Raw genomic sequence first — 22,955 nt, 5'->3', positions numbered from 1 at the left:
GTACATAACTCTAAGTGTAATTTTTCTTCTGGAGTGTATTTTAAGATAAAGTAATGTGTATAGGCAGAAGTAATTCAGTTGATTTGTACACGTAGGCATAAAATTAACAGCCATTAGAAGTAATACACCGCTTAATGCGAAACGAAGGTATAAACAAAATTAGCTTATGGCTCAGCTGTCCGGGCTCAACAACACACGCTAACTTCAGTAGTAGAAGAGGCATTGACCTGTGCGCATGCGCGACAGATTGGCAGAAGGTACAACCAAATAGGAATGTGATATGTGCAAGTACCTAACTTAAATACAAAGTAAACACAAATACTACGCAAATACATCTACTGCCTAAGAACTAAGGATCCTGTTGATACGTATACAGAAATTTAATTAAATACTAAGGTGTATAGCCGGCCGGAGTGGACGAGCTGTTCTAGGTGCTTCAGTCTGGAACCGCGCTACCGCTACGGTCGCAGGTTCGAATCCTGCCTCGGGCATGGATGTGTGTCATGTCCTTAGGTTAGTTAGGTTTAATTAGTTCTAAGTTCTAGGCGACTGATAATCTCAGAAGTTAAGTCCCATAGTGCTCAGAGCCATTTGAACCATTTGAATTAAGGTGTATACAACATATTTACGAGCAAAAGGAAGCATTATGAAAAATTATACGAGACGTGTAAGCTAAGGACAAACGACAAAATACCGTAAGAAACGACAAATTATGTTCTTTGCAGAGCAAATGATCATAATGGGCAATAGAATAAACGAATGTCTATGAATTTAAACAAAGTATGGAAATAACTGCTGACATATGCAATCACCAAATGTATCAGTGGCCACCGAGCTAGGTAATGCAGTTAGTTTTAAGTTTTTTTTTCCTTTCAGCGACCGGTGCATGGTCACGGCGCAGAAGAAGAGAATTACGTCGAGAGTAGCAGGTACCATATGAAGAAACGGGCCACACCTCGAATAAACAATTTAGTGTAAGGATATTTATACAAAGGTCATAAGGCAAATGAAAAGTGAAATATGCATCGTCGCAGTGTATCTCCGTGACAATTATCAGTACCTATTTGCTGCAGAATACACACAAACATTTAAGCATGAGATTTTGCAGAAAGCAATTAATATTTATCGTGTCACATGAAAGTTTGAATAATGACATTTCCAGGTATTTGAGAAAAATAAGTCTACAATGGTTAAAACGTCACATTTCACACTAAGCTACACGTGAATTGAAGTAAATAGCACTAGCACATGAAGAAACGACATGATACTACGTGAATGATTAGGCAATACACATTATTTCCATGAAACAAAAGTTCCTTGGCAAGTAGTCCACGACTACCGAGTAGCATTTCCTCATAAACCCTTTAACCAGTAGATGAGTATTTCCTTTCTTCCTACTCAAACAAAGAGGCGGCGCCAAGCGTAATTAGGCCAGCAATGCGTAATGTTTTCGTACTCTTTCTAGTGTTTTTCTCTCCCCCCTTCCTAAGGAAGAAATGAGCCCCCGTAAGTGATAAAAGCCTACCTATAAAGTGAAGCATAAATGTATCTCATGCTTGTATTGTATCATGATAATGTGTATGTAATTAATTTTTATATGTGATGTGAACGAACATAAGTTGAAGCTATCAAGGAAACTGTAGTAACAGAACCAAGTTAATGAAAATTTTATGACATTTTAAAACTAGAGATATTTATGTTTGTAGTATAAGCGATGGATGGAATGTCAGCCATAGGTATAAGCTATCATGTTATGTATATTGTTGTAACTCAATACTTGTATGAATTTTCATTGGAAACCAAAATCCTTATGAAGAAATGAACTTCAAAGACAAGCAATTTGTACTATGTTTTGGACGGCTATATATCACTTTCAACAAATGGATGGTCAATTGGGGTGACAAGAACATGCGTGTGAAACGAAATAATTTCTGAGCATCGTGGCTCACAACGCTGGACACCGTAACAAGTGAACTACTGTATAGTTGTTCGTGCCTGTGCTTACGTCTTCGACAGATGCTGTTGGTCGGGGTTCGCTCCGCTGAAAATCCGAGTACGGCGGGTAATAAGGACGCCCGGACCGTAAAAATGGAGATCTTCCACAGCGTCGAATTTTGAACAATAAGTACACACCCACTGCATCCAGAATAAAGACAAACGCCACGAAAATTCTTCAGTATGTGACACTCAGGTGAAAGTGTGACACTCAATGTGAAATTAACATTAAGAAAACGAGTGCACGCACGTGCGGCAGTAGCATCTAACATGTTGACCGTTGACCGTTGGCGATTAGTTCTTTGTCGCCAAATCTCCCATGCGCAAGCGTGAAACCCGGCAGCGAGGCCGAAGCAAACTGAAGCGCGCTAAATTCAAATATGTAATGGACTATCGTATTATGTATATAATCTTTTAATTTCTTGTAGAACTCTTACATACGTAGGATAAGGTAACGTATCCATTCCATTAAATAAAATAGAAACCGACAAATAAAGGGCATCAGCCCATATCGGCAATTGTAAACATGTACAAGCAAAAAAAAAGAAAAAAAAACACTGTACGTCTCCGTACCATGTCAACATATAGTGTGGGCGCAAGTGGGTAGGTAGATGATGAAAGACCCCCAGGATATCGTAAGTTAAAATTTATTAAAAACAAAAATGAAACACTGATCGACCATAAGTGTTGGCAAAGACGTTAATTAAGACTGTGCGGTAAGGCACAGACAAATGAAAAACCATCATTCATTTTTATACATGATTTTGTTTCTCACTCTCTTGTATGGAGAAGTTCTGTTAAGAAGTGCCGTTCGGAGGATGACGAGCTGCGAGTGTTTCGCAATAAGAAAAAAATTTTACCAGTATTAAATATTTTTTTAGTCAAGTGAAGTGAAACGAAGTAAGGAGGATTTTCGTATTTATGACACGCACTGATGTACTTGAAGTCCTCTGCCTGCATCTGCAATTGTATTGTAAGAGAAGTTCGACAACCTAAAAATTCGTACAAGCACAGAACATTTCTAATAACTCAATTTTATTATCCCCTTTTATATGTTTTTTATATGTATATTTTTATTTATTTAATTTCATTACAACACACGGGAATAACTTACTGCCTTGATCCAGGGCTTTCAGTATGTTCTGTGAGGAGAAAGTGCGAGTTGGGATGCACGTGATCTATGGTTTTGGAATCCATGCTGGTTGAGGAGGATGAAGTAGTTCCGTTCGAGATACCTCATTACGTCTGAGCTCGGAATATGTTCTAAGATTTCATATCAAATGGTTGTAATGGATTTTGGACGGTAGTTTCCTGCCTCTCTTGTGCTACCCTTTTTGTGGACAGGAGTGACGTGTGCTTTCTTCCAACTACTGGTCACGATTTTTTGTTCGAGGGATCTAGGTACATGGTAGTTAAAGAAAAAAAGGGGGGATAATTCCGTTGTCAATTCAGTACAGAGATTTCATCGACCCCTGCAGCTTTGTTCCGTTTTAACGAGTTCTTCGGTTTCTCAACTCCACTGACAGTAATGTCTATTTGAGTCATACTTTCGGTGGTACGAGAATTAAATTGGTAAAATATATCTTGTATTTTCCTTTGTAAAGAAACAATTGAAAATGGAGTTAAGCATTCCAGCTTTCGTTTTGCTACCTTGAATTTCAGTTCCTATCACGTATTTGAGTAAGTGGATACTAATTGTAAGCGTTGGTGGACTGGCCATTTCCAAGACATTCCTTGACTTTACACTGAATTAGTACTTTGTATCAGAAACATGCCCAAGAGGAAAGGCCCACCTACTAGCTCACCACGGAGACGGACATACGAGGAATTTATGCCCATGTCTGATCTGTAACCCTACGACATCCATGTCATAGTACGTTCAACATACGGGTACGCCTAGACAAGTATGTTTTCAAGCTACCTCCGTCGGATACGTATCGCTATATGGCAGCTTTTCAAATGGCAATCATATCATTCTGGCGTGTAAAAGAAAAATTACGGGAAGAGCAGAGGAGTTATACAAGAAACATAAGGAAACAAAGCGTAGTGTTTCTCACTTCAGTGTCTGTTCCATTGAATGGAAACAGTTACATCATTTACAAAACGTCATCTTCCTGTTCCTCAGGCAGCCATTGATTCGTAAGTTAATAAGTGACCTGACGCTTCAACTATAAAATCATGTAAAATGAATGTAAAGAAACTCCAGTGATTGTCAGTTCTAAAGTAACATATTTCAACACATCTTTGTATTCTTATGCCTAGTTTTTCAAGAATAGTTTATTAATAATAAATATACAATATCTTAACATAATACAAACAGTTCACATCAAGGACGACACGAAAGTTACTTTTATTTTTTATCGATACATTGTTTAACTTTCAGGTTTTTTTTGACACAGTAATTAGCATGTCTGTCTGTTATATACTAGAGCGACAGCATCATCACTATCATCATCGGGTCATCCTTGATATTATTACTACTAGCATCATTATCACAGCCGCTCCAATACTTTGCTAGTTTCTGTCACCAGTTAAGTCTGTAAAAATAGCTGTGCTTATTTTTAAGAAAAACATAAATTCTCATCCTTCCGCATGCAAATCAATGTTTTGTTCCTCAAGGAAAATAAATCTTTTTTGAATGACAGGCGTTAAAATTCGATGCTTGGTCGTCTTTTCTGCAAACATTATTTTAAAATAAAAGTGAAAATAACAGTGAATTCGAAATTATAAGAGTATAGGTGCTAAATGATAAAACTTAGCGAATTTACAGTGTTCAGCCATCGTTATATTTTTTTTAGTACTGTGTGAATCATTTTTAAAGAGCCTGGCTGTACAATTAGATTAGAATAATCGTACGTATCTGTATGCGACAAGGCGTGGTAATGGTTCAAGATGGAAGAAGACTTCATTGACGTAGCAACAAACATTCAGACTTGCATTGCTGAATGTAGACTTCTGTCATGAAAAGGGTAGCGCTCCAGTCAGCCACCGTGCACAGAGATATAGTGAGTTAGCAAACGCCTCCGTAGCGATACGTAAAACGATTAGGTACAGCGCGAATTACTTCTAGCTATTTGCAGCTTCAACAGCGAGTTGGTCGTGTTGTGATATGTGCTGACAAAATTTTCGTGAAAGGGGATTGAACGAGCTGGCTGTACACATTTCGCTCACTGCTCTGGCATGAACAAAGGAACATGTTCCCTTTTCAGTAGCAGCTAATCAAAGGTCGCAGAACCAACGAAGCGTTCTAAGCCATTGCAAAAAGGCACAGGTCACACCCGTTTTCAAGAAAAGGCTTTGTGCACATGCAGATAACTGTATACTTATATCGATGACGGCACTGTGTTGTATAATTATTGACATCTTTTAATGCTCGCGTAATACGATATTCGTGGAAGACGGAAACCCCCTCTGTGGGACTTGACATGGATCTCGTAAATAGCGATTTAGAAGCTCAGGCCTCTCTGTTCATCCTACAGAAGCTGGCGCCTTTGTGGTTCAAAATGGTTGAAATGGCTCTAAGCACTATTGGACTTAACGTCGGAAGTCATCAGTCCCCTAGAACTTAGAAATACTTAAACCTAACTAACCTAAGGACATCACACACATCCATGCCCGAGGCAGGATTCGAACCTGCGACTGTAGCAGTCGCGCGGTTCCGGACTGAAGCGTCTAGAACCGCTCGGCCATCGCGGCCGGCGGCGCCTTTGTGTGTGGTTGTGTGTGTGTGGGGGGGGGGGGGAGAGGGGAGAGGGAGAGAGAGAGAGAGAACAAATGTATCATACAGCGCATAAATAGGTGTTTAGTCTCATTGTTTTTCGATTACGTGATTGGAAGTGAATCACAGAAAACAGTCACAAACGTAAAATAGCAAGATGTGTGGATCTCGAACGTCGTAAAATGGAACAACCATAGTTTGATGATATTTGGACTGCACATAGAAAGAATTGCTGCAGTACAGTACTGTGCAGAAGATAATTGAAGGAAATACGCAATGAATCGAGCAGGAATGACACTTTTATTCAAAGAAAATCATTGCACTGAAGTTACCGCGAGTAATGATGGTTTCGTGGACATTACAAAAGGCGGGATATGGTTACTTTAGCACCATTACGGTCGCAAAGTTATTAAGAAGTTGTTGTGACGGTGTTCCATTCCTCCAGCAGCGCGGCTGAGAACTGTGCTGCAGTACGACTCTCGAAGGCATCCCACACGTCGGGCCAATGGACAACCCAGGACATTTGCTGAATACCCTCTATTGCACCTGCACTGTAGAAGGTGGGCCGGCCGCGGTGGCCGTGCGGTTCTGGGGCTGCAGTCCGGAACCGCGGGACTGCTACGGTCGCAGGTTCGAATCCTGCCTCGGGCATGGGTGTGTGTGATGTCCTTAGGTTAGTTAGGTTTAAGTAGGTCTAAGTTCTAGGGGACTTACGACCTAAGATGTTGTCCCATGGTGCTCAGAGCCATTTTTTTGTAGAAGGTGGTCGTGCATTGTCATCGATAAAATTAAGTCCAGGCAGAATGCACTCTTGAGATGAGGCACAGTGGGAGGGAGTACATCATCACAATAACGCTTACCGGTGAGCGTACCGTATTCAAAGATTTGGTGGTCAATACGCGCATGTCACATTATGCCTTCTAGACCACCAAACCGATCACATTCGACAGTGTTCTTGGCTGCATTAAGCGTTCGCACTTCTCGCCACATGAGAGCATGTAACGCACCTTTCAATACGATCATGCTGGGGAAGCACTACGGTGCTCGAAGAAACACAGCTCAGAATAGCTTCGCTTTACTCGCGGTTTACTAAATCGTTCCAAGCAAACGTAACGCACTCATTCGTTCAGTGATCAAAGTGAAAGTTGGTTCGATAGCACAGTGCTTCGTTAGATAGGATTCTGTTGGAGGTGGTAGGCCCCTGCCTTACTCTGATGCCACTGACAAACCCGTTCAGTTATTGGAGAGATGCACAATTTAATATGGGCTCAGAACAGTGGTGCAACTCGGCATCTTTAACATTTAAAAGCACTGCAAGGACGGAAGAAGTGATAAGTAACACACAAAAATAATATAACTGGCCGAATCGACCTTTGTTACCCGCTGTCTAGTCAGCGAAATAACCTAATACACAACATACGAAGTCTCTGCAAATTTTTATACTGTATTTTAATTTTGTCCATTTTTGCGACCGTTGTCGACGCGACTGCATCATTTTCACAAAAAGAAGGCAAACCACCTTCAGACACTAATTGTGATCTTGATTGAAGCATACTGCCGGAAATAAATAGCACATCCTTTTAGAGGTTTCCAGTTCACGCAACAGTGTTTATGGAGTACATGAAATGATTACATTTAGATAAACGGCACAGGCAGTTCTGAGATGCCAGGTATCGACCCATGCTGGAACACCCACATTAGTATGTGCTGTAGCCTCAACGGGCTGGCAATGCGGGCGCTGACTCTGGCAGCCAGTCGACCGTACAGTGGCGGATACTGTCCTGGGATACGTTATGCCACGCCTGACCGACTTTTTCACGGTATTTCTGTAACAGTTGTTGGTTGACGAGTCGCCCAAGTCGCTTTCCGTCCCACCATATCCCCCACGTGCTTGACTGGAGACAAGTGCGGAGATCCTGCTGGACAGAGAAGCTGCCGCACGTCTTAGAAAGCACGTTGACAATGAGATTTTCACTGTGCAGCGGAGTGTGCGCTGTTAAGAAACTTCCTGGCAGGTTAAAACTGTGTGCCGGACCGAGACTCGGACTCGGGACCTTTGCCTTTCGCGGCAAAGGTCCCGAGTTCGGGTCTCGGTCCGGAACACAGTTTTAATCTGCCAGGAAGTATCAAAGCACGTTGAGTTTCACGGGCAGTGTGTGGGGGAGCATTATTCAGCTGGAACAACACATCACTTTCCTGTTGCAAGAACGGCAAAAGGACGGATCTAACAACATTCTGCAAGTATGGAGCGCTGGGTAGCGTCACCTCCAGAAACACAAAGGTGAAAGAGAGTTGTAGCTTATCGCACCCCAGGCCATAAGACTTGAGCTGGGGTTAGTGTTTTGGACGAATGCACTCTACGAGACAGCGCGCACCAGATCTACGTCGTTCGTGTAAATGAACATCACTTGCGTGGGGGCAGAATCTGCTTTCATCGCTGAAGACCACGGTGCGCCATTCCATCTTCCATGTGATCCTGTGACAGCAACAGTCCAGTCCTGCATGTCGACGCATAGCACGAGTGGAAGACGGGATAGAGGTGCGCGTGCCTGGAGTCCCACTGCTAATAACCGGTTCACAACAGTTCGTGTTGACACGTTTGGGCTCACAAGCCCTCTTATTTGTACTATGGTAGCTCTACGATCTACCACTGTTGCCTTTAAGATATGACAATCACGGCGGGCGTCTGTGCTGCGTGGACGTCCAGAATCCCGTCCGCGCGTGTGAGAATGTTCTCGTTGACCCCCTTTCAAACTCGCACAGTTGGCTGTAGGAAGCGCGAGTGCGTCTCCGTACAAGGTTGCCTGCTTGTTTCACATCTTTGCACCACACTCAGCCTTCTGGCTATGAGCATTACCTATTAAAGTGTAGACACAGGATGGCGCTCTGGTAGCTATACCACTACGCTATCTGTTGGCGGATGATGTTGAAACCACTGTCAGTACATCTGCTACCCCCCCCCCCCCCAAGCGGCGTATGCCATCATCGCATCATATTCGACGTTGTCTTTCCAAGTATACTATTTTTTTTATTTTTATTTTTTTTTTTTTTCGGGCAGTGTACGGACCTTGAAGCATTTCGAGCCCTGGGCTCTTCAAGTGCTTGATCAATTTGCATCATTTCCTCAAATAAGGACCAGTAGTGCCCTTATTTCAAGAAATGATGCAAATTATTAAAGCAGTTGACAAGCCCCCCAAGACTCGAAATACTTCGTGTACGCATTGAAATAAAGATAACGATTAGTGACTGAAGGTGGTTTGTTTTTTCTTAACAAAAATTGTTACATTACTCGTAAAAATTGAACAACTACTACTACCGGACATCCTTCAATGGATTACTGGACCATCTGTGTCATCAGCTGACTATATTGTGGTCACGTGATCTCGGCCGTTAAGGCAGCACCGTAGACCTGGTCCATCGCATCTGGTGTGATGGTTTGAGCTGACGTGTCGCCCACGCACTAGTCGGACAGCAAGAAGGGTGATTAATGACGCAGGCAATGCCCGCGAGCAGGGAAGTGACCGCGCCCTGAGAACGACACTGTCTTCTCGCCCGGGCTGGCCTGCTGACCCCAGGTACGAGCTATAGCACGGAAGCTGCCGGAAGAAAAGCGCCCATCCGTCAGCACACGTCGCTTCTTGCGGCGGCAGCCATTCCAGTCGGACGCGTACGTCGCTTTACGCGCTCTGATAGATAACTTCCTCACTTTTGCCGATGCAACAGCGACTGACCAGGGGCACACAAGGCTTTCCCTGTAACAAATATAGACGACGGTACCCTATATTAGTCACGTCAGAGTTGGCAGGTCTTTTTTAAATGTGGATAAATGCGTGTAACAGAGAGATAGGACCTAGTAATGACTAACATATGTGACACGAAATTTTGGAAAACACAGCCCTGAGTCGCGAACACAATTAATTTGTGACCTAGGTCACAAGGGATACCTCTTTCGGACAAAATTAAAACTAAATGTTACAGCATAACGTACCAAAAAATAGGAAAGCTGCGGTCATACCTGACACCGTCGGATAGCCAGAATTGAAGTAAAATGCAACAGAGGTGCAAGCCACTAGGGGCTGCCATGTGTCCTCTGCTACAGGCATGGACCTCGATAGGTCGCTATGTTCTCCAGATCTCAACACATGCACCTTCTTTTTGTGGGGCTGTATTAAAGACAAGGTCTACAGATATAACCCTAAAACCATTGCTGAGCTGAAAACAGCCATTAAAGAGGTCATCAACAGCATCGATGTTCCGACACTTCAGCAGGGTCATGCAGAATTTCGCTATTCGTCTGCGCCACATCATCGCCAATGATGGCAGCCATATCGGACATGCCATAACTTAAATCCGAATATCTGTTGTGACGTTTGCGTATTGAATAAAGTTTGTGCACGCCGTAGTTCAATGATTGTCACCCTGGATTTGATATGAGCAGTAGTTTGGAGCGAGGCTATTGAGACCACAGGGTATCGCATTAGTTCCAGATGGACCACTAAGTACAAGTTGTATACCAATAGTTTCTGCTCATCTGAAATGAGAGCCTATGTATTAGCCTTTCGCAATATAACAAATTACACAGCCTCGAACCAATTCGCTTGAGTGATCTTCGCTACTTTATCCAAAGGAAAACATTTAGGTTAACACGAAAGTAAATTCCCGAATAACCTTAATAAAATGATAGTCGTATTATCCAAGGTACTCTTCACTCAGGTGCGTATACGCCTCATAACGAATCTGTCGAAAACACAGTCCTTAATTTAAAATCTCTTGACTAAAACATGGCCGGGTGGTTCTAGGCGCTACAGTCTGGAACCGCGCGACCGCTACGGTCGCAGGTTCGAATCCTGCCTCGGGCATGGGTGTGTGTGATGTCCTTAGGTTAGTTAGGGTTAAGTAGTTCTAAGTTCTATTGTTAAAGCAAACACAGACAAAAGAGCTTCAGTCTCTAGATGAAAATTCCTCAAATGGACTGACCTGCCCAGAGCCCCGACCTGAACCAAACGAAACATCTTCGGGATGTTTACCGAAGAAAAATCGGCAGGCAGCCCTTCGATTTCAGAGGCTATATTATTTGGACGACAGTTTCGCCACTTCATTAATGAGATCTTCAGGCCCCAATGCACTCCGTGTACACTTCGGAAACTCTTTGGGCAGTCTTCGAAGTAAACACACCAAAACGAATTCGCGGACAAAGAGGTATTGATGGGCCCAGTTATGCAAGTATCGATGTATCTGATTGTCTATAAATGGAGTGCGTAGGGGCCTGAAAATAGCATCGAGATGCCGAAATTGGCCTTCTAAATAAAATAACTTCTGAAAACCACGATGGTCTGGTTCAACAGAGACCCTTTGGACGAGTCAGACTTGGCTCCAGACCCCAGCGTCCAATATCATTACTTTCTCGGGTTTCGGCTATAGAAGAAGAGTTGACTGTCTTTCCTCCAAAGAAATTCCTACACCCTGCTGAAACACCTATGAGAACACAGTCACAAACCAATCTCCATATAGGAGATGACGTGAAAATAATTAGAATCAACTATTAAAAAACACAAGAAAATTACCTCATACAAAAAACAAAGCAGAAAAAACACCAGTTGAATGATAAAGTACACATGACAAACAGCTCACTGTCTATATGAGCAGATAAAATAGAGTAACACTCCAACGGAGGATTGTTGATAATACGACCCATCCACTTTCCACTCTCTCATCAATGAATCCCTCCACGAAACATTAAAACCAAAACTCGGCGCGCGCACACACACACACACACACACACACACACACACACACACACACACACACACACACACGCTCGTGCGCACACAAACATAAAGAGAACTGAAAAGAACATACGTCAGTTTTCCCGTAAATTTCGTTATGTTGGGAACATGAACGCAAACAACCAAACAGGAAGAGACATAAAGAAAACACACTGTAGTTACGACTTTAATACATCAAAGCTTTCGGTAAAATATCTACAACTAGTGACAGCAGTTAGCGCGAAGAACATGAAAATTGTGAAGAAAAAAGTTCGTAACAACAAAATGTGCTTATGTTTCATAAGTGAAGTTACAGTGCGACAGGAAACACAGATGCCAGCAAAAAACTTGTGCGACATCAATTTACGTGTCCGCCCCCGGTAGCTAAGTAGTCAGCGCGACAGAATGTCAATCCTAAGGGCCCGGGTTCGATTGCCGCCTAGGTCGGAGATTCTCTCCGCTCAGGGACTGGGTGTTGTGTTGTCCAAATCATCATCATTTCATTCACATCGTCGCGCAAATCGCCAAAGTGGCGTTAAATCGAAAGACTTGCACCCGGCAAAGGGTCTACCCGACGGGAGGCCGTAGTCACAAGACATTTACATTTATCTATTTACGTAAAAACAATACGTGAACTAATTTATACGAGGCGTGTTTTTTTAAGTAAGTACCGTTTTGAAATTAAAAAAAAGACGTGCTAAGATATCTCAATAATTTTATTTTTGCATGAAAGCCTGTACCTTAATCTACTTTTCTACATAATTTCCGTCAATATTGAGGCACTTGTCATAAAGTTGTACCAGTTTTGGGGAATACCCTCCTCATAGAATTCTGCCGCTTGACTTGTTAACCAATGCGTTACCACTGTTTTCCCCCCTGCGGGTCCGGGGTAAGAATAGGCCCGAGGTATTCCTGCCTGTCGTAAGAGGCGACTAAAAGGAGTTTCAACCGTTTCGGCCTTCCATGTGATGGTCCCCCTTGGGGTTTGACCTCCATTTTTCAAAATTCTACAGAAGTACGAGCCTTTTGGGGAAGGACGCCTTACGTGGTGTATCACTGGTCCTCAGTGCACTAAGACCTTGGCACTCAGCATTGTAACGGCGTTGTAACCACACCCACTATTCCTCAAATTGGGCCTAAACGCCTGATGGGTTGCACAAGTTACGCCCATAGTGCGTCCCCATCTGCACCTACGATCATGATGGACTTTCCATGGCACCCGAAATCCAGCACGGTAGCCAGCCCGTTGTGGTGGGGTCGTCATGTACCCTCTAGGTTGTAGCCCCCTGACAACACAGGGATCGTACTGCCGATACCTGAGCTGCACCCTCCCCACGTCGGCCAAGGAGTAGATGGCCGTCTCCTTGGGGCATCAGGACTCCCGGCAACGGTCATCCTGCCAGGTGGCCCTTGCTGAGGCTGGGTGGCACCCGTGGGGAGAGCCCCTGGTATCGGGGCGGACGTTTCGCAGATGAAACGTCAACATGTATCAGGCCGCTCTGCGGCCGAGTCTTTTAAAAAGAAAGGTACTGTCTCTGGTTCTGGTTCTCCTGCCCTTTCCCCCTTGGCCACTCCCTGGGAGGCCCGCCGGCTTGGGGTGAAGTACTTCCCCCGCTATTTAGTCTGTTCTCGGACCGATGGGGGGACGTTCGTCACCTCCAAGCCCATGTTCTTTGTCCAGCACATCGAGGACATCTTCGGGGAAATCGAGGCTCTCAGTAAAATGCGCCACACAGTCGGCGGCGCTCCAGGCGTGCGACCGACTAGGGGACATCCCAGTGTCCATTGTCCCGCATCTGGCACTGAATAGGACGCAGGGGGTTATTTTTCATCGGGACCTCCTGCTGCAATCTGATGAGGAGCTCAGGGCCAACCTGGAGCGCCGAGGCGTGCATTTCGTCCGGCGAGTCCAGCGCGGCCCCAAAGACCGTCGCGTCGACACCGGGGCCTTTATCCTCGCCTTCGAGGGGGACGTTCTCCCGGAGAAGGTAAAGGTGATGTGCTACTGGTGCGACGTGCGACCTTACGTCCCGCCTCCTATGCGCTGCTTTCGGTGTTTGCGCTTTGGGCACATGTCGTCACAGTGTGAGGCTGAGCCCCTTTGTGGCGATTGTGGACGTCCTCTTCGTGAGGAACATACATGCACCCCACCACCTCGGTGCGTCAATTGTCCTGGCATCCACTCGCCTAGATCTTTAGACTGGCCCGCGTATCAGATGGAGAAGAAGATTCAAGAATTAAAAACTTTGGATTGTCTCTCTTATTCTGAGGTCAGGAAGAAATATGACCGCCTCCATCCCGTGACGTTGACAACTTCGTTTGCCTCAGTCGTGTCCACTCCTTCCACAGTATCCTTACCCCTCTCGTGTCCCCCCTCCACCTCCTCACCCCATCCGGGGTCTATGCCTCCGCCTCCCAAATCCCTCCCTTCCAAATCCTCCTCCCTCGCGGCCCCTGCTCCCTCTGCCCCAGGGGCCACCCTTCCTCCTCCTCCCCCTCCGCCGCCTGAGAAGCGATCCTCTTCTCAGGCGTCCATCGGGGAAACGGTCCGGACCCCGGCTTCCGAGGTCCGGCGTTCCAAAACGGACCCCGCGCGTGAGGACCTTCTTCGGGTCCAGCCCACCATCCCCGTGCCTCATCGGACTTCCAAGAAGGCCTCCAAGAAGAAGTCTTTATCCCCCTCTCCACCCCGGCGCGTTTCGTCTGACGCTCAATCCGCGAGTCGCTGCTCCCGGCCGTCCTCAGTTTCGCCGGGCGCTCTGCTGCCAGGCGCTCAGCTGGCCTCTCGTCGGCGAATGATGCTGCCCCTCCTACGCAACCCGGGAAAGCGGCCGCAGCTGGCGACGACTCGATGGAACAGGATCCGCCTCCCGCCGGTTGTAGCGTTGTTCCCTCGAAACCTGGCCCTCCGCAGCCGTCGAGGTGACCCGCTCTTCACCCGTTTCGTTCGATCTAATCGGGAGGAATTACAACTGCTCCTCCGCCTGCACTGTCCGCTCGTCCTTGGTCTCCAGGAAACCAAGTTGCGCCCAACTGACCGTATTGCTTTTACCCATTATACCTCGGAGCGGTCTGACCTCACCCCTGCGGACGGTATTCCAGCTCATGGTGGGGTCATGTTGCTCGTTCGGGACGATGTCTATTACCATCCCCTCCCATTGACCACCCCACTCCAAGCAATAGCTGTCCGTATTACTCTTTCTGCCTTTACTTTTTCTCTTTGTACCGTCTACACTCGATCGTCATCCGCAGTTAGTCAGGCTGACATGATGCACCTGATTGTTCAGCTTCCTCCGCCGTTTTTATTGTTTGGCGACTTCAATGCCCATCATCCCCTTTGGGGCCCTCCTGCATCCTGTCAGAGAGGCTCCCTCTTGGCGGATGTCTTCAACCATCTCAATCTTGTCTGCCTCAATACTGGCGCCCCGACTTTCCTCTCGGACTCTACTCATACCTACTCTCACTTGGACCTCTCGATCTGTTCTACCACTCTTGCCCGTCGGTTCGAGTGGTATGTCCTTTCTGACACCTATTCGAGCGACCACTTCCCCTGTGTCGTTCGTCTCCTGCACCACACCCCATCCCCACGTCCTTCGAGCTGGAACATACCGAAAGCTGACTGAGGACTTTACTCCTCCCTGGCGACCTTTCCGGACCACGATTTTCTCAGTTGTGACAGTCAGGTCGAATACCTCACGGCTGTTATCATCAATGCTGCCGAACGTTCCATTCCTCGTACTACCTCTTCTTCACGTCGCGTTTCCGTCCCCTGGTGGAATGAGGCTTGTAGAGACGCTATCCGTTACGCACCTTTCGCCGCCATCCTACGTTGGCGAATTGTATTGGACACAAACGACTCCGAGCGCAATGCCGTAGAGTCATCAAAGACAGCAAAAAAGCTTGTTGGGCCTCTTTCACCAGCTCATTTAACAGTTTTACTCCCTCTTCTGTCGTCTGGGGTGGCCTGCGCCGGCTGACGGGCATTAAGGCCCACTCCTCGGTACCTGGCCTGACTTCAGGTAATGAGGTCCTGGTTGATCCTGTGGATGTCTCCAACGCCTTCGGCCGCTTTTTCGCGGAGGTTTCCCATTACCACCCTGCCTTCCTTCCCAGGAAAGAGGCAGAAGAGGCTCGGCGACCTTCCTTCCACTCGCTGAATCTGGAAAATTATAATGCCCCCTTTACTATGCGGGAACTCGAACGTGCACTTGCACTGTCCCGGTCATCTGCTCCGGGGCCAGATGCCATTCACGTTCAGATGCTGGCACACCTTCCTCCGGCAGGCAAAAGCTTCCTTCTTCGTACCTACAATCGCGTCTGGACCGAAGGTCAAGTCCCCATGCGTTGGCGTGACGCCGTCGTTGTTCCTATACCCAAACCCGGGAAGGATAGACACCTTCCTTCTAGTTACCGCCCCATTTCTCTTACAAGCTGTGTCTGTAAGGTGATGGAGCGCATGGTTAACGCTCGGTTAGTTTGGATTCTTGAATCTCGACGGCTACTTACCAATGTTCAATGCGGCTTTCGTCGCCGCCGCTCCGCTGTTGACCACCTTGTGACCTTGTCGACATTCATCATGAACAACTTTTTGCGAAAGCGCCAAACGGTAGCCGTGTTCTTCGATTTGGAGAAGGCTTATGATACCTGTTGGAGAGGAGGTATCCTCCGCACTATGCGCAGGTGGGGTCTACGCGGTCGCCTGCCCCTTTTTATTGATTCCTTTTTAACAGATCGAAAGTTTAGGGTACGTGTGAGTTCCGTATTGTCCGACGTCTTCCTCCAGGAGAACGGAGTGCCTCAGGGCTCCGTCTTGAGCGTAGCCCTTTTTGCCATAGCGATCAATCCAATTATGGATTGCATTCCACCTAATGTCCCTTTTTGCCATAGCGATCAATCCAATTATGGATTGCATTCCACCTAATGTCTCAGGCTCTCTTTTTATCGATGACTTCGCGATCTATTGCAGTGCCCAGAGAACATGCCTCCTGGAGCGCTGCCTTCAGCGTTGTCTAGACAGCCTATACTCATGGAGTGTGGCAAATGGCTCCCGGTTCTCTGAAGAGAAGACGGTTTGCAACAACTTTTGGCGATATAAAGCGTTCCTTCCGCCATCCTTACATCTCGGTCCCGTTGTTCTCCCCTTCGTGGAAACAACTAAGTTTCTAGGGCTCACACTGGACAGGAAACTTTGTTGGTCTCCGCACGTCTCTTATTTGGCTGCCCGTTGTACACGTTCCCTAAATGTCCTCAGAGTTCTTAGTGGTTCATCTTGGGGAGCGGATCGCACTGTCCTGCTTCGCTTGTATCGGTACATAGTCCGATCAAAGCCGGATTATGGGAGCCTCGTCTATTCGTTTGCTCGGCCATCCCTCTTACGCCGTCTCAACTCCATCCACCATAGGGGGTTACGACTTGCGACCGGAGCATTCTACACTAGTGCCGTCGAGAGTCTTTATGCTGAAGCTGCCGAATTACCATTGACCTACCGGCGCGGCATACTGCTTTGTCGGTATGCCTGCCGGCTGTTGTCAGTGCCCGACCACCCCTCTTATCAGTCCTTCTTCGCCGATTCTCTCGACCGTCAGTATGGGTTGTATGTGTCTGCCCTGCTGCCCCCTGGAGTCCGCTTTCGTCGCCTGCTTCGACAATTGGATTTTGCCCTCCCTACCACCTTCAGAGAGGGTGAGAGCCCGACACCACCTTGGCTCCAGGCTCCGGTTCATATTTATCTCGACCTCAGCTCGCTCCCGAAGGAGGGTACTCCGGCTGCAGTGTATTGCTCACGGTTTGTCGAACTTCGTGCGCGACTTGCCAGTCACACCTTTATTTACACTGATGGCTCCAAAACTGACGATGGTGTCGGCAGTGCCTTTGTCGTCGGGGCCGTCGCCTTTAAATACCAGCTCCTCGACCAATGTTCCAGCTTTACGGCCGAGCTTTTTGCTCTCCATCAGGCCGTTCAGTATGCCCGCCGCCACCGCCATTCATCGTATGTACTCTGCTCTGATTCACTCAGTGCTCTTCAGAGCCTTGGAGCTCCATATCCGGTCCATCCCTTGGTGCAACGGATCCAGCAGTCCCTTAATTCTTTTGCTGCAGATGGCTCTCCTGTCAGCTTTCTGTGGGTTCCCGGCCATGTAGGAGTGCGTGGGAATGAGGCTGCAGATGCTGCAGCCAAGGCTGCAGTCCTCCTGCCTCGGCCAGCCTCCCATTGTGTCCCGTCATCTGACGTTAGTGGGGTTGTTTGTAAGAGGCTTGTGTTGTTGTGGTGGGATACTTGGTCATCACTTCAAGGAAACAAGATCCGGGCAGTAAAACCGTTCCCAACTGCTTGGACAACCTCCTCCCGACCATCTCGGCGAGAAGAGGTCCTTCTGACCAGGTTGCGGATTGGGCATTGCCGGTTTAGCCACAGCTACCTGATCTCCGGTGACCCAGCCCGCAGTGCCCTTGTGGTCATGCATTAACAGTGCGCCATGTTTTATTGTCGTGTCCCCGTTTTAGTCAATCTCGTGTTGTCCTGTCTCTGCCATCTACTTTACAGGATATTTTAGCTGATGACGCTCGAGCAGCTGCTCGTGTTCTTCGTTTCACTACTTTGACTGGCTTGTCCAAAGACATCTAACTATTTCACTTATTTTATCTGCATCTTGTAAGAACTTTCTGGTGTCCCCCCCCCCCCCTTGAGTTTTACTAGATTCTGTGTGCTCTAACAATTGTGACTGGGCGCTAATGACCTCAGTAGTTGAGCGCCCTTAACCCCCCCCCCCCCCCCAAAAAAAAAAAAAAAAAAAAAAAAAAAAAAAACACTGTTTTGACTTCGTCATCGTCTCGAAGACGCTGACCGCCCAGGTGTTTCTTCAAGTGCAGGAACAGATGGTAGTCACTGGGCGCAAGATCGGGGCTGTACGGAGGATGATCTAGAGTTTCCCATCGAAAAGATGTGATGAGATCTTTGGTCTGATTCGTCACATGCGGACGGGCATTGTCTTGCAGCAAAATGATGCCCTTGCTCAACTTCCATGGACTGTTCCTTTGATTCTGGTGTGACGTAGGCCACCCATGTTTCATCGCCCGTAACAATTTGGCTTAAGAAATCATCGCCGTCGTTGTGGTACCGCTCAAGGAAAGTCAATGCACTGTCTAAACGTTTGGTTTTGTGCACATCCGTAAACATTTTCGGTACCCAACGTGCGCACAATTTTCGGTGATTCAAGTGCTCGGTCACAATGCCATACAAAACACTACGAGAAACATTAGGAAAGTCATCCCGCAAGGAGGAAATCGTGAAGCGTCTGTTTTCTCTAACCTTATTTTACACTTCCTGCATCAAACTTTCATTAACGACAGAAGGACGACCACTCCGTTGTTCATCATGCACATTTGTGCGGCCATCTTTAAATGCCCTCATCCGCTTTCTTACCATTCCATCACTGATAATATTTTCTCCGTAAACTGCACAAATCTCACGATGAATATCGATCGCTTTTAGGCCATTAGCACTAAGAAATCTTATAACAGCCCATACTTCACAGTCGGCGGGACTCACGATTATCGGAGGCATCTTAAATACTCAGTACACAACGTAAACAAGGAAAATCTGACTGTAATGGCGTCAGTGCGTAGATTAAGGTACAGGCTTTCATGTAAAAATAAAATTATTGAAATATCTTAGCACGTCTTTTTGAAATTTCAAAACGGTACTTACTTAAATTACGCGCCTCGTAATCTACAAAGATCACATTTCAAAACTGTATCATTCTAGATTCCTTAAAGATGCCTTAAAGTAAATGGAGAAATACATCCGGAACAAATAAAATTCATAGCAGCAATTACTAAACAAATTAATGCTTCACCTTAGAAAGACCGTGGGCCAAAAAGAAATTTCAGTGAAAGTTCAGCATACTCAAATAAAATAAATAGCCCTTTGGGAGCAGGGTATTTATGCTTTTAAGAAAATTATCTTTCGTTCTTCTCGCGAACATAGCAAATGTCTCTTGCGCTCGCGCCAGCAGCAGTCGTGAACGGGGTAGCAGATGCAGCTGCGACAATAGTAGTAGTAATATAGTCGGAACGGTGAGGATGATCAAAGAATCGGTCGCTCAGCCTGCTGCTCCAGCTGCAGCCGCACAGCAGGGCGCTGACCGTGCGCGTGGCCTTTCTGTTGCAGGCTACCTGTTATTCAAGGAGTTCTGCGAGACGGTAGCGGACGAGCCCATCCCGCAGCTCAAGTTCTACGAAGAAGTGAGTATCGCCACCTGCCGCCGCTGCATTATCGATGAGCCGCCGCGCCGCCTCCCGCATTAATATTTAAAGCCCAGCCTCCAGTGGAGCACTCGTCCCCCTCCTCTGTCGCCGGCGTTTCCCGTGGAGGCGACCGAGCCATCTCCACAGTATTCACTGGTGTTCTACCTTGGTTACATTTATTAATGATTCCCTTCAAGAAGTACACTACTGGCCATTAAAACTGCTACACCAAAAGAAATGCAGATGATAAACGGGTATTCATTGGACAAATATATTATACAACAACTGACATGTGATTACATTTTCACGCAATTTGGGTGCATAGATCCTGAGAAATCAGTACCCAGAACAACCACCTCGGGCCGTAATAACGGTCTTGATACGCCTGGAGCTTGGATGGCGTGTACAGGTACAGCTGCCCATGCAGCTTCAACACGATACCACAGTTCATCAAGAGTAGTGACTGGTGTATTGTGACGAGCCAGCTGCTCGGCTACCATTGACCAGACGTTTTCAATTGGTGAGAGATCTGGAGAATGTGCTGGCAAGGGCAGCAGTCGAACATTTTCTGTATCCAGAAAGCCCCTTACAGGACCTGCAACATGCGTTCGTGCATTATCCTGCTGAAATGTAGGGTTTCGCAGGGATCGAATGAAGGGTAGAGCCACGGGTCGTAACACATCTGAAATGTAACGTCCACTGTTCAAAGTGGCGTCAATGCGAACAAGATGTGCCCGAGACGTGTGACCAATGGCACCCCATACCACCACGCCGGGTGATACACGCTTCCAATGTGCGTTCACCGTGATGTCAATCACAGATGCGACCATCGTGATGCTGTAAACAGAACCTGGATTCATCCGAAAAAATGACGTTTTGCCATTCGTGCACCCAGGTTCGTCGTTGTGTGCACCATCGCAGGCGCTCCTGTCTGTGATGCAGCAGGGTAACCGAGGTATTAGTCCATGCTGCTGCAAACGTCATCGAACTGTTCGTGCAGATGGTTGTTGTCTTGCAAACGTCCCCATCTGTTGACTCATTGATCGAGACGTGGCTGCACGATCCGTTACAGCCATGCCGATAAGATGCCTGTCATCTCGACTGCTAGTGATACGAGACCATTGGGATCCACCACGGCGCTCCATATTACCCTCCTGAACCCACCGATTCCATATTCTACTAACAGTCATTGGATCAAGACCAACGCAATGTCGCGATACGATAAACCGCAATCGCGATACGCTACAATCCGACCTTTATCAAAGTCGGGAACGTGATGGTACGCATTTCTCCTCCTTACACGAGGCATGACAACAACGTTTCACCAGGCAATGCCGGACAACTGCTGTTTGTGTATGAGAAATCGGTTGGAAACTTTCCTCATGTCAGCACGTTGTAGGTGTTCAAATGGTCCTGAGCACTATGGGACTCAACTGCTGTGGTCATTAGTCCCCTAGAACTTAGAACTACTTAAACCTAACTAACCTAAGGACATCACACACATCCATGCCCGAGGCAGGATTCGAACCTGCGACCGTAGCAGTCGCAAGATTCCGGACTGCGCGCCTAGAACCGCGAGACCACCGCGGCCGGCGTTGTAGGTGTCGCCACCGGCGCCAACCTTGTGTGAATGCTCTGAAAAGCTAATCATTTGCATATCACAGCATCTTCTTCCTGTCGGTTAAATTTCGCGCTTGAAGCACGTCATCTTCGTGGTGTAGCAATTTTAATGGCCAGTAGTGTAGTAATTGTAGCAAGACTAGAAAATGCAGGTGCTGACAGATTTGAGATTTACCGAAGCTTAATTCATGGTTGCAAAATACTAAAACGAATTCTATGTTCACGAATAGAAACATGTAATAGCCGACCTACGGAAAGATGTTTGGATTCTAGTGAAACGCAGGAACACGTCAAGCAAATCAGATCCTACAACATACCTTAGAAGATAAGTTGAAGAAACACAAACCTCCGTTTATACCTCTCCTACATTTAGAGAGAGCTTTTGACAGTTCATTTATTTATTTACTAGTGCCCAGAATATAACATCCATGTATAGCCGATAGACAGAAAATTACAAACAATATATAAGTACATTATTAAATTCCATATGACATCGAAAATTCCGCCGTTTGAACTGCTGTATCACTGGCGATAACCAAATCGTCCATCCGGCATGGCGCTGGGAGGTTTCTACAGTTGAGGTGGTGTTGGTGATCTTGCTGTTTGCCACATTCGCATAGTTTATCTCCTGGAGACAAACCCCATTTCTTCAAATTGACCTTGCATCAGGATACACCAGTTCTCAGCCTGTTGAGGACCTTCCATGTTTTATATGGGAGGTGACGTCATTTAGCAAGCTCTTCTATAGGATTGTTCCAGTACCTCTCTGATGGTGAGTTACGCCAAAGCTATATTCGACGATTTGCAGGTGACGATAAAAGTGGTTCTGTTGAGCGGAGGAAACTCTTTCTTGATCTTGGATAATTGCGTAGGCTTCCGCGGCCAGAGTCAGTCGACATAAAAGTTTTCCGGGTATGGTACCGCGTCATAATGTAAAGAAATAGACAAACTGCAGCCAACAGTGCGCCTACCTTATGTGAAAAATGTTACTGACCGAATAGACAAACACCTTCGCCGCGTTGGGGTGCAGCCTGTCTTCAATAGTGGTCGTAGGATTCAGGAAGTGCTAGGCTCCACTAAGGACAAGGTGGATGCATTACACACTGCAGTCGTTTACAAGGTGGAATGCGAATGTGGAGAGGCATACATCGGCGAGACTGGTAGGCCAATAGCCAACGCGAATTCCGGAACACGAGCGCTATATTCTTCTAGGGCAACACAACAAATCCGCAGTGGCAGAACATCAGCAAAACTGCAGAAAAGAAATAAAATTCAGCGAAGCCTGTGTGTTGACCAAGCAGCCAATTATGATGAAACACAAAATCAGAGAGGCCATCGAAATACTTAAACACCCTAATAACATGAACAGGGAGGCTTGCCCCATCTTGGCTGCCAGCAATCAGAGCCCAACAGACCGCACTGTCAACACGAGACACGAGCACTACCGGCGAGTAACTGCCGCCGTGCGGCCGACGTCCAGCAGTTGGGAAACAGCCGCCAACTTCTCATTCGACGGTGACCACCAATCATGGTACACAACACAAGAGCCAATAGACAACAGAAGTCACGTTCTCCCTCCACCGCAATAACCTATTAAAATAAAGTTCCCC

General features: G+C 46.6%; 1 protein-coding gene across 1 annotated transcript in view; it reads left to right on the top strand.

Annotated features, from left to right (window-relative positions):
* LOC126199214 (G protein-coupled receptor kinase 1) overlaps window positions 1-22,955 on the top strand; it is a 1,128,404-nt gene that overhangs the window by 885,901 nt on the left and 219,548 nt on the right. Inside the window, exon 3 of the mRNA XM_049935996.1 lies at window positions 19,649-19,722. Within this exon, the coding sequence (XP_049791953.1) occupies window positions 19,649-19,722 (74 nt within the window). The remainder of the gene's footprint in view (window positions 1-19,648; window positions 19,723-22,955) is intronic.

Source organism: Schistocerca nitens, chromosome 1, assembly GCF_023898315.1.
Source record: "Schistocerca nitens isolate TAMUIC-IGC-003100 chromosome 1, iqSchNite1.1, whole genome shotgun sequence".
NCBI lineage: Eukaryota > Metazoa > Arthropoda > Insecta > Orthoptera > Acrididae > Schistocerca > Schistocerca nitens.
This window is presented reverse-complemented; position numbering and strand designations above follow the sequence as displayed.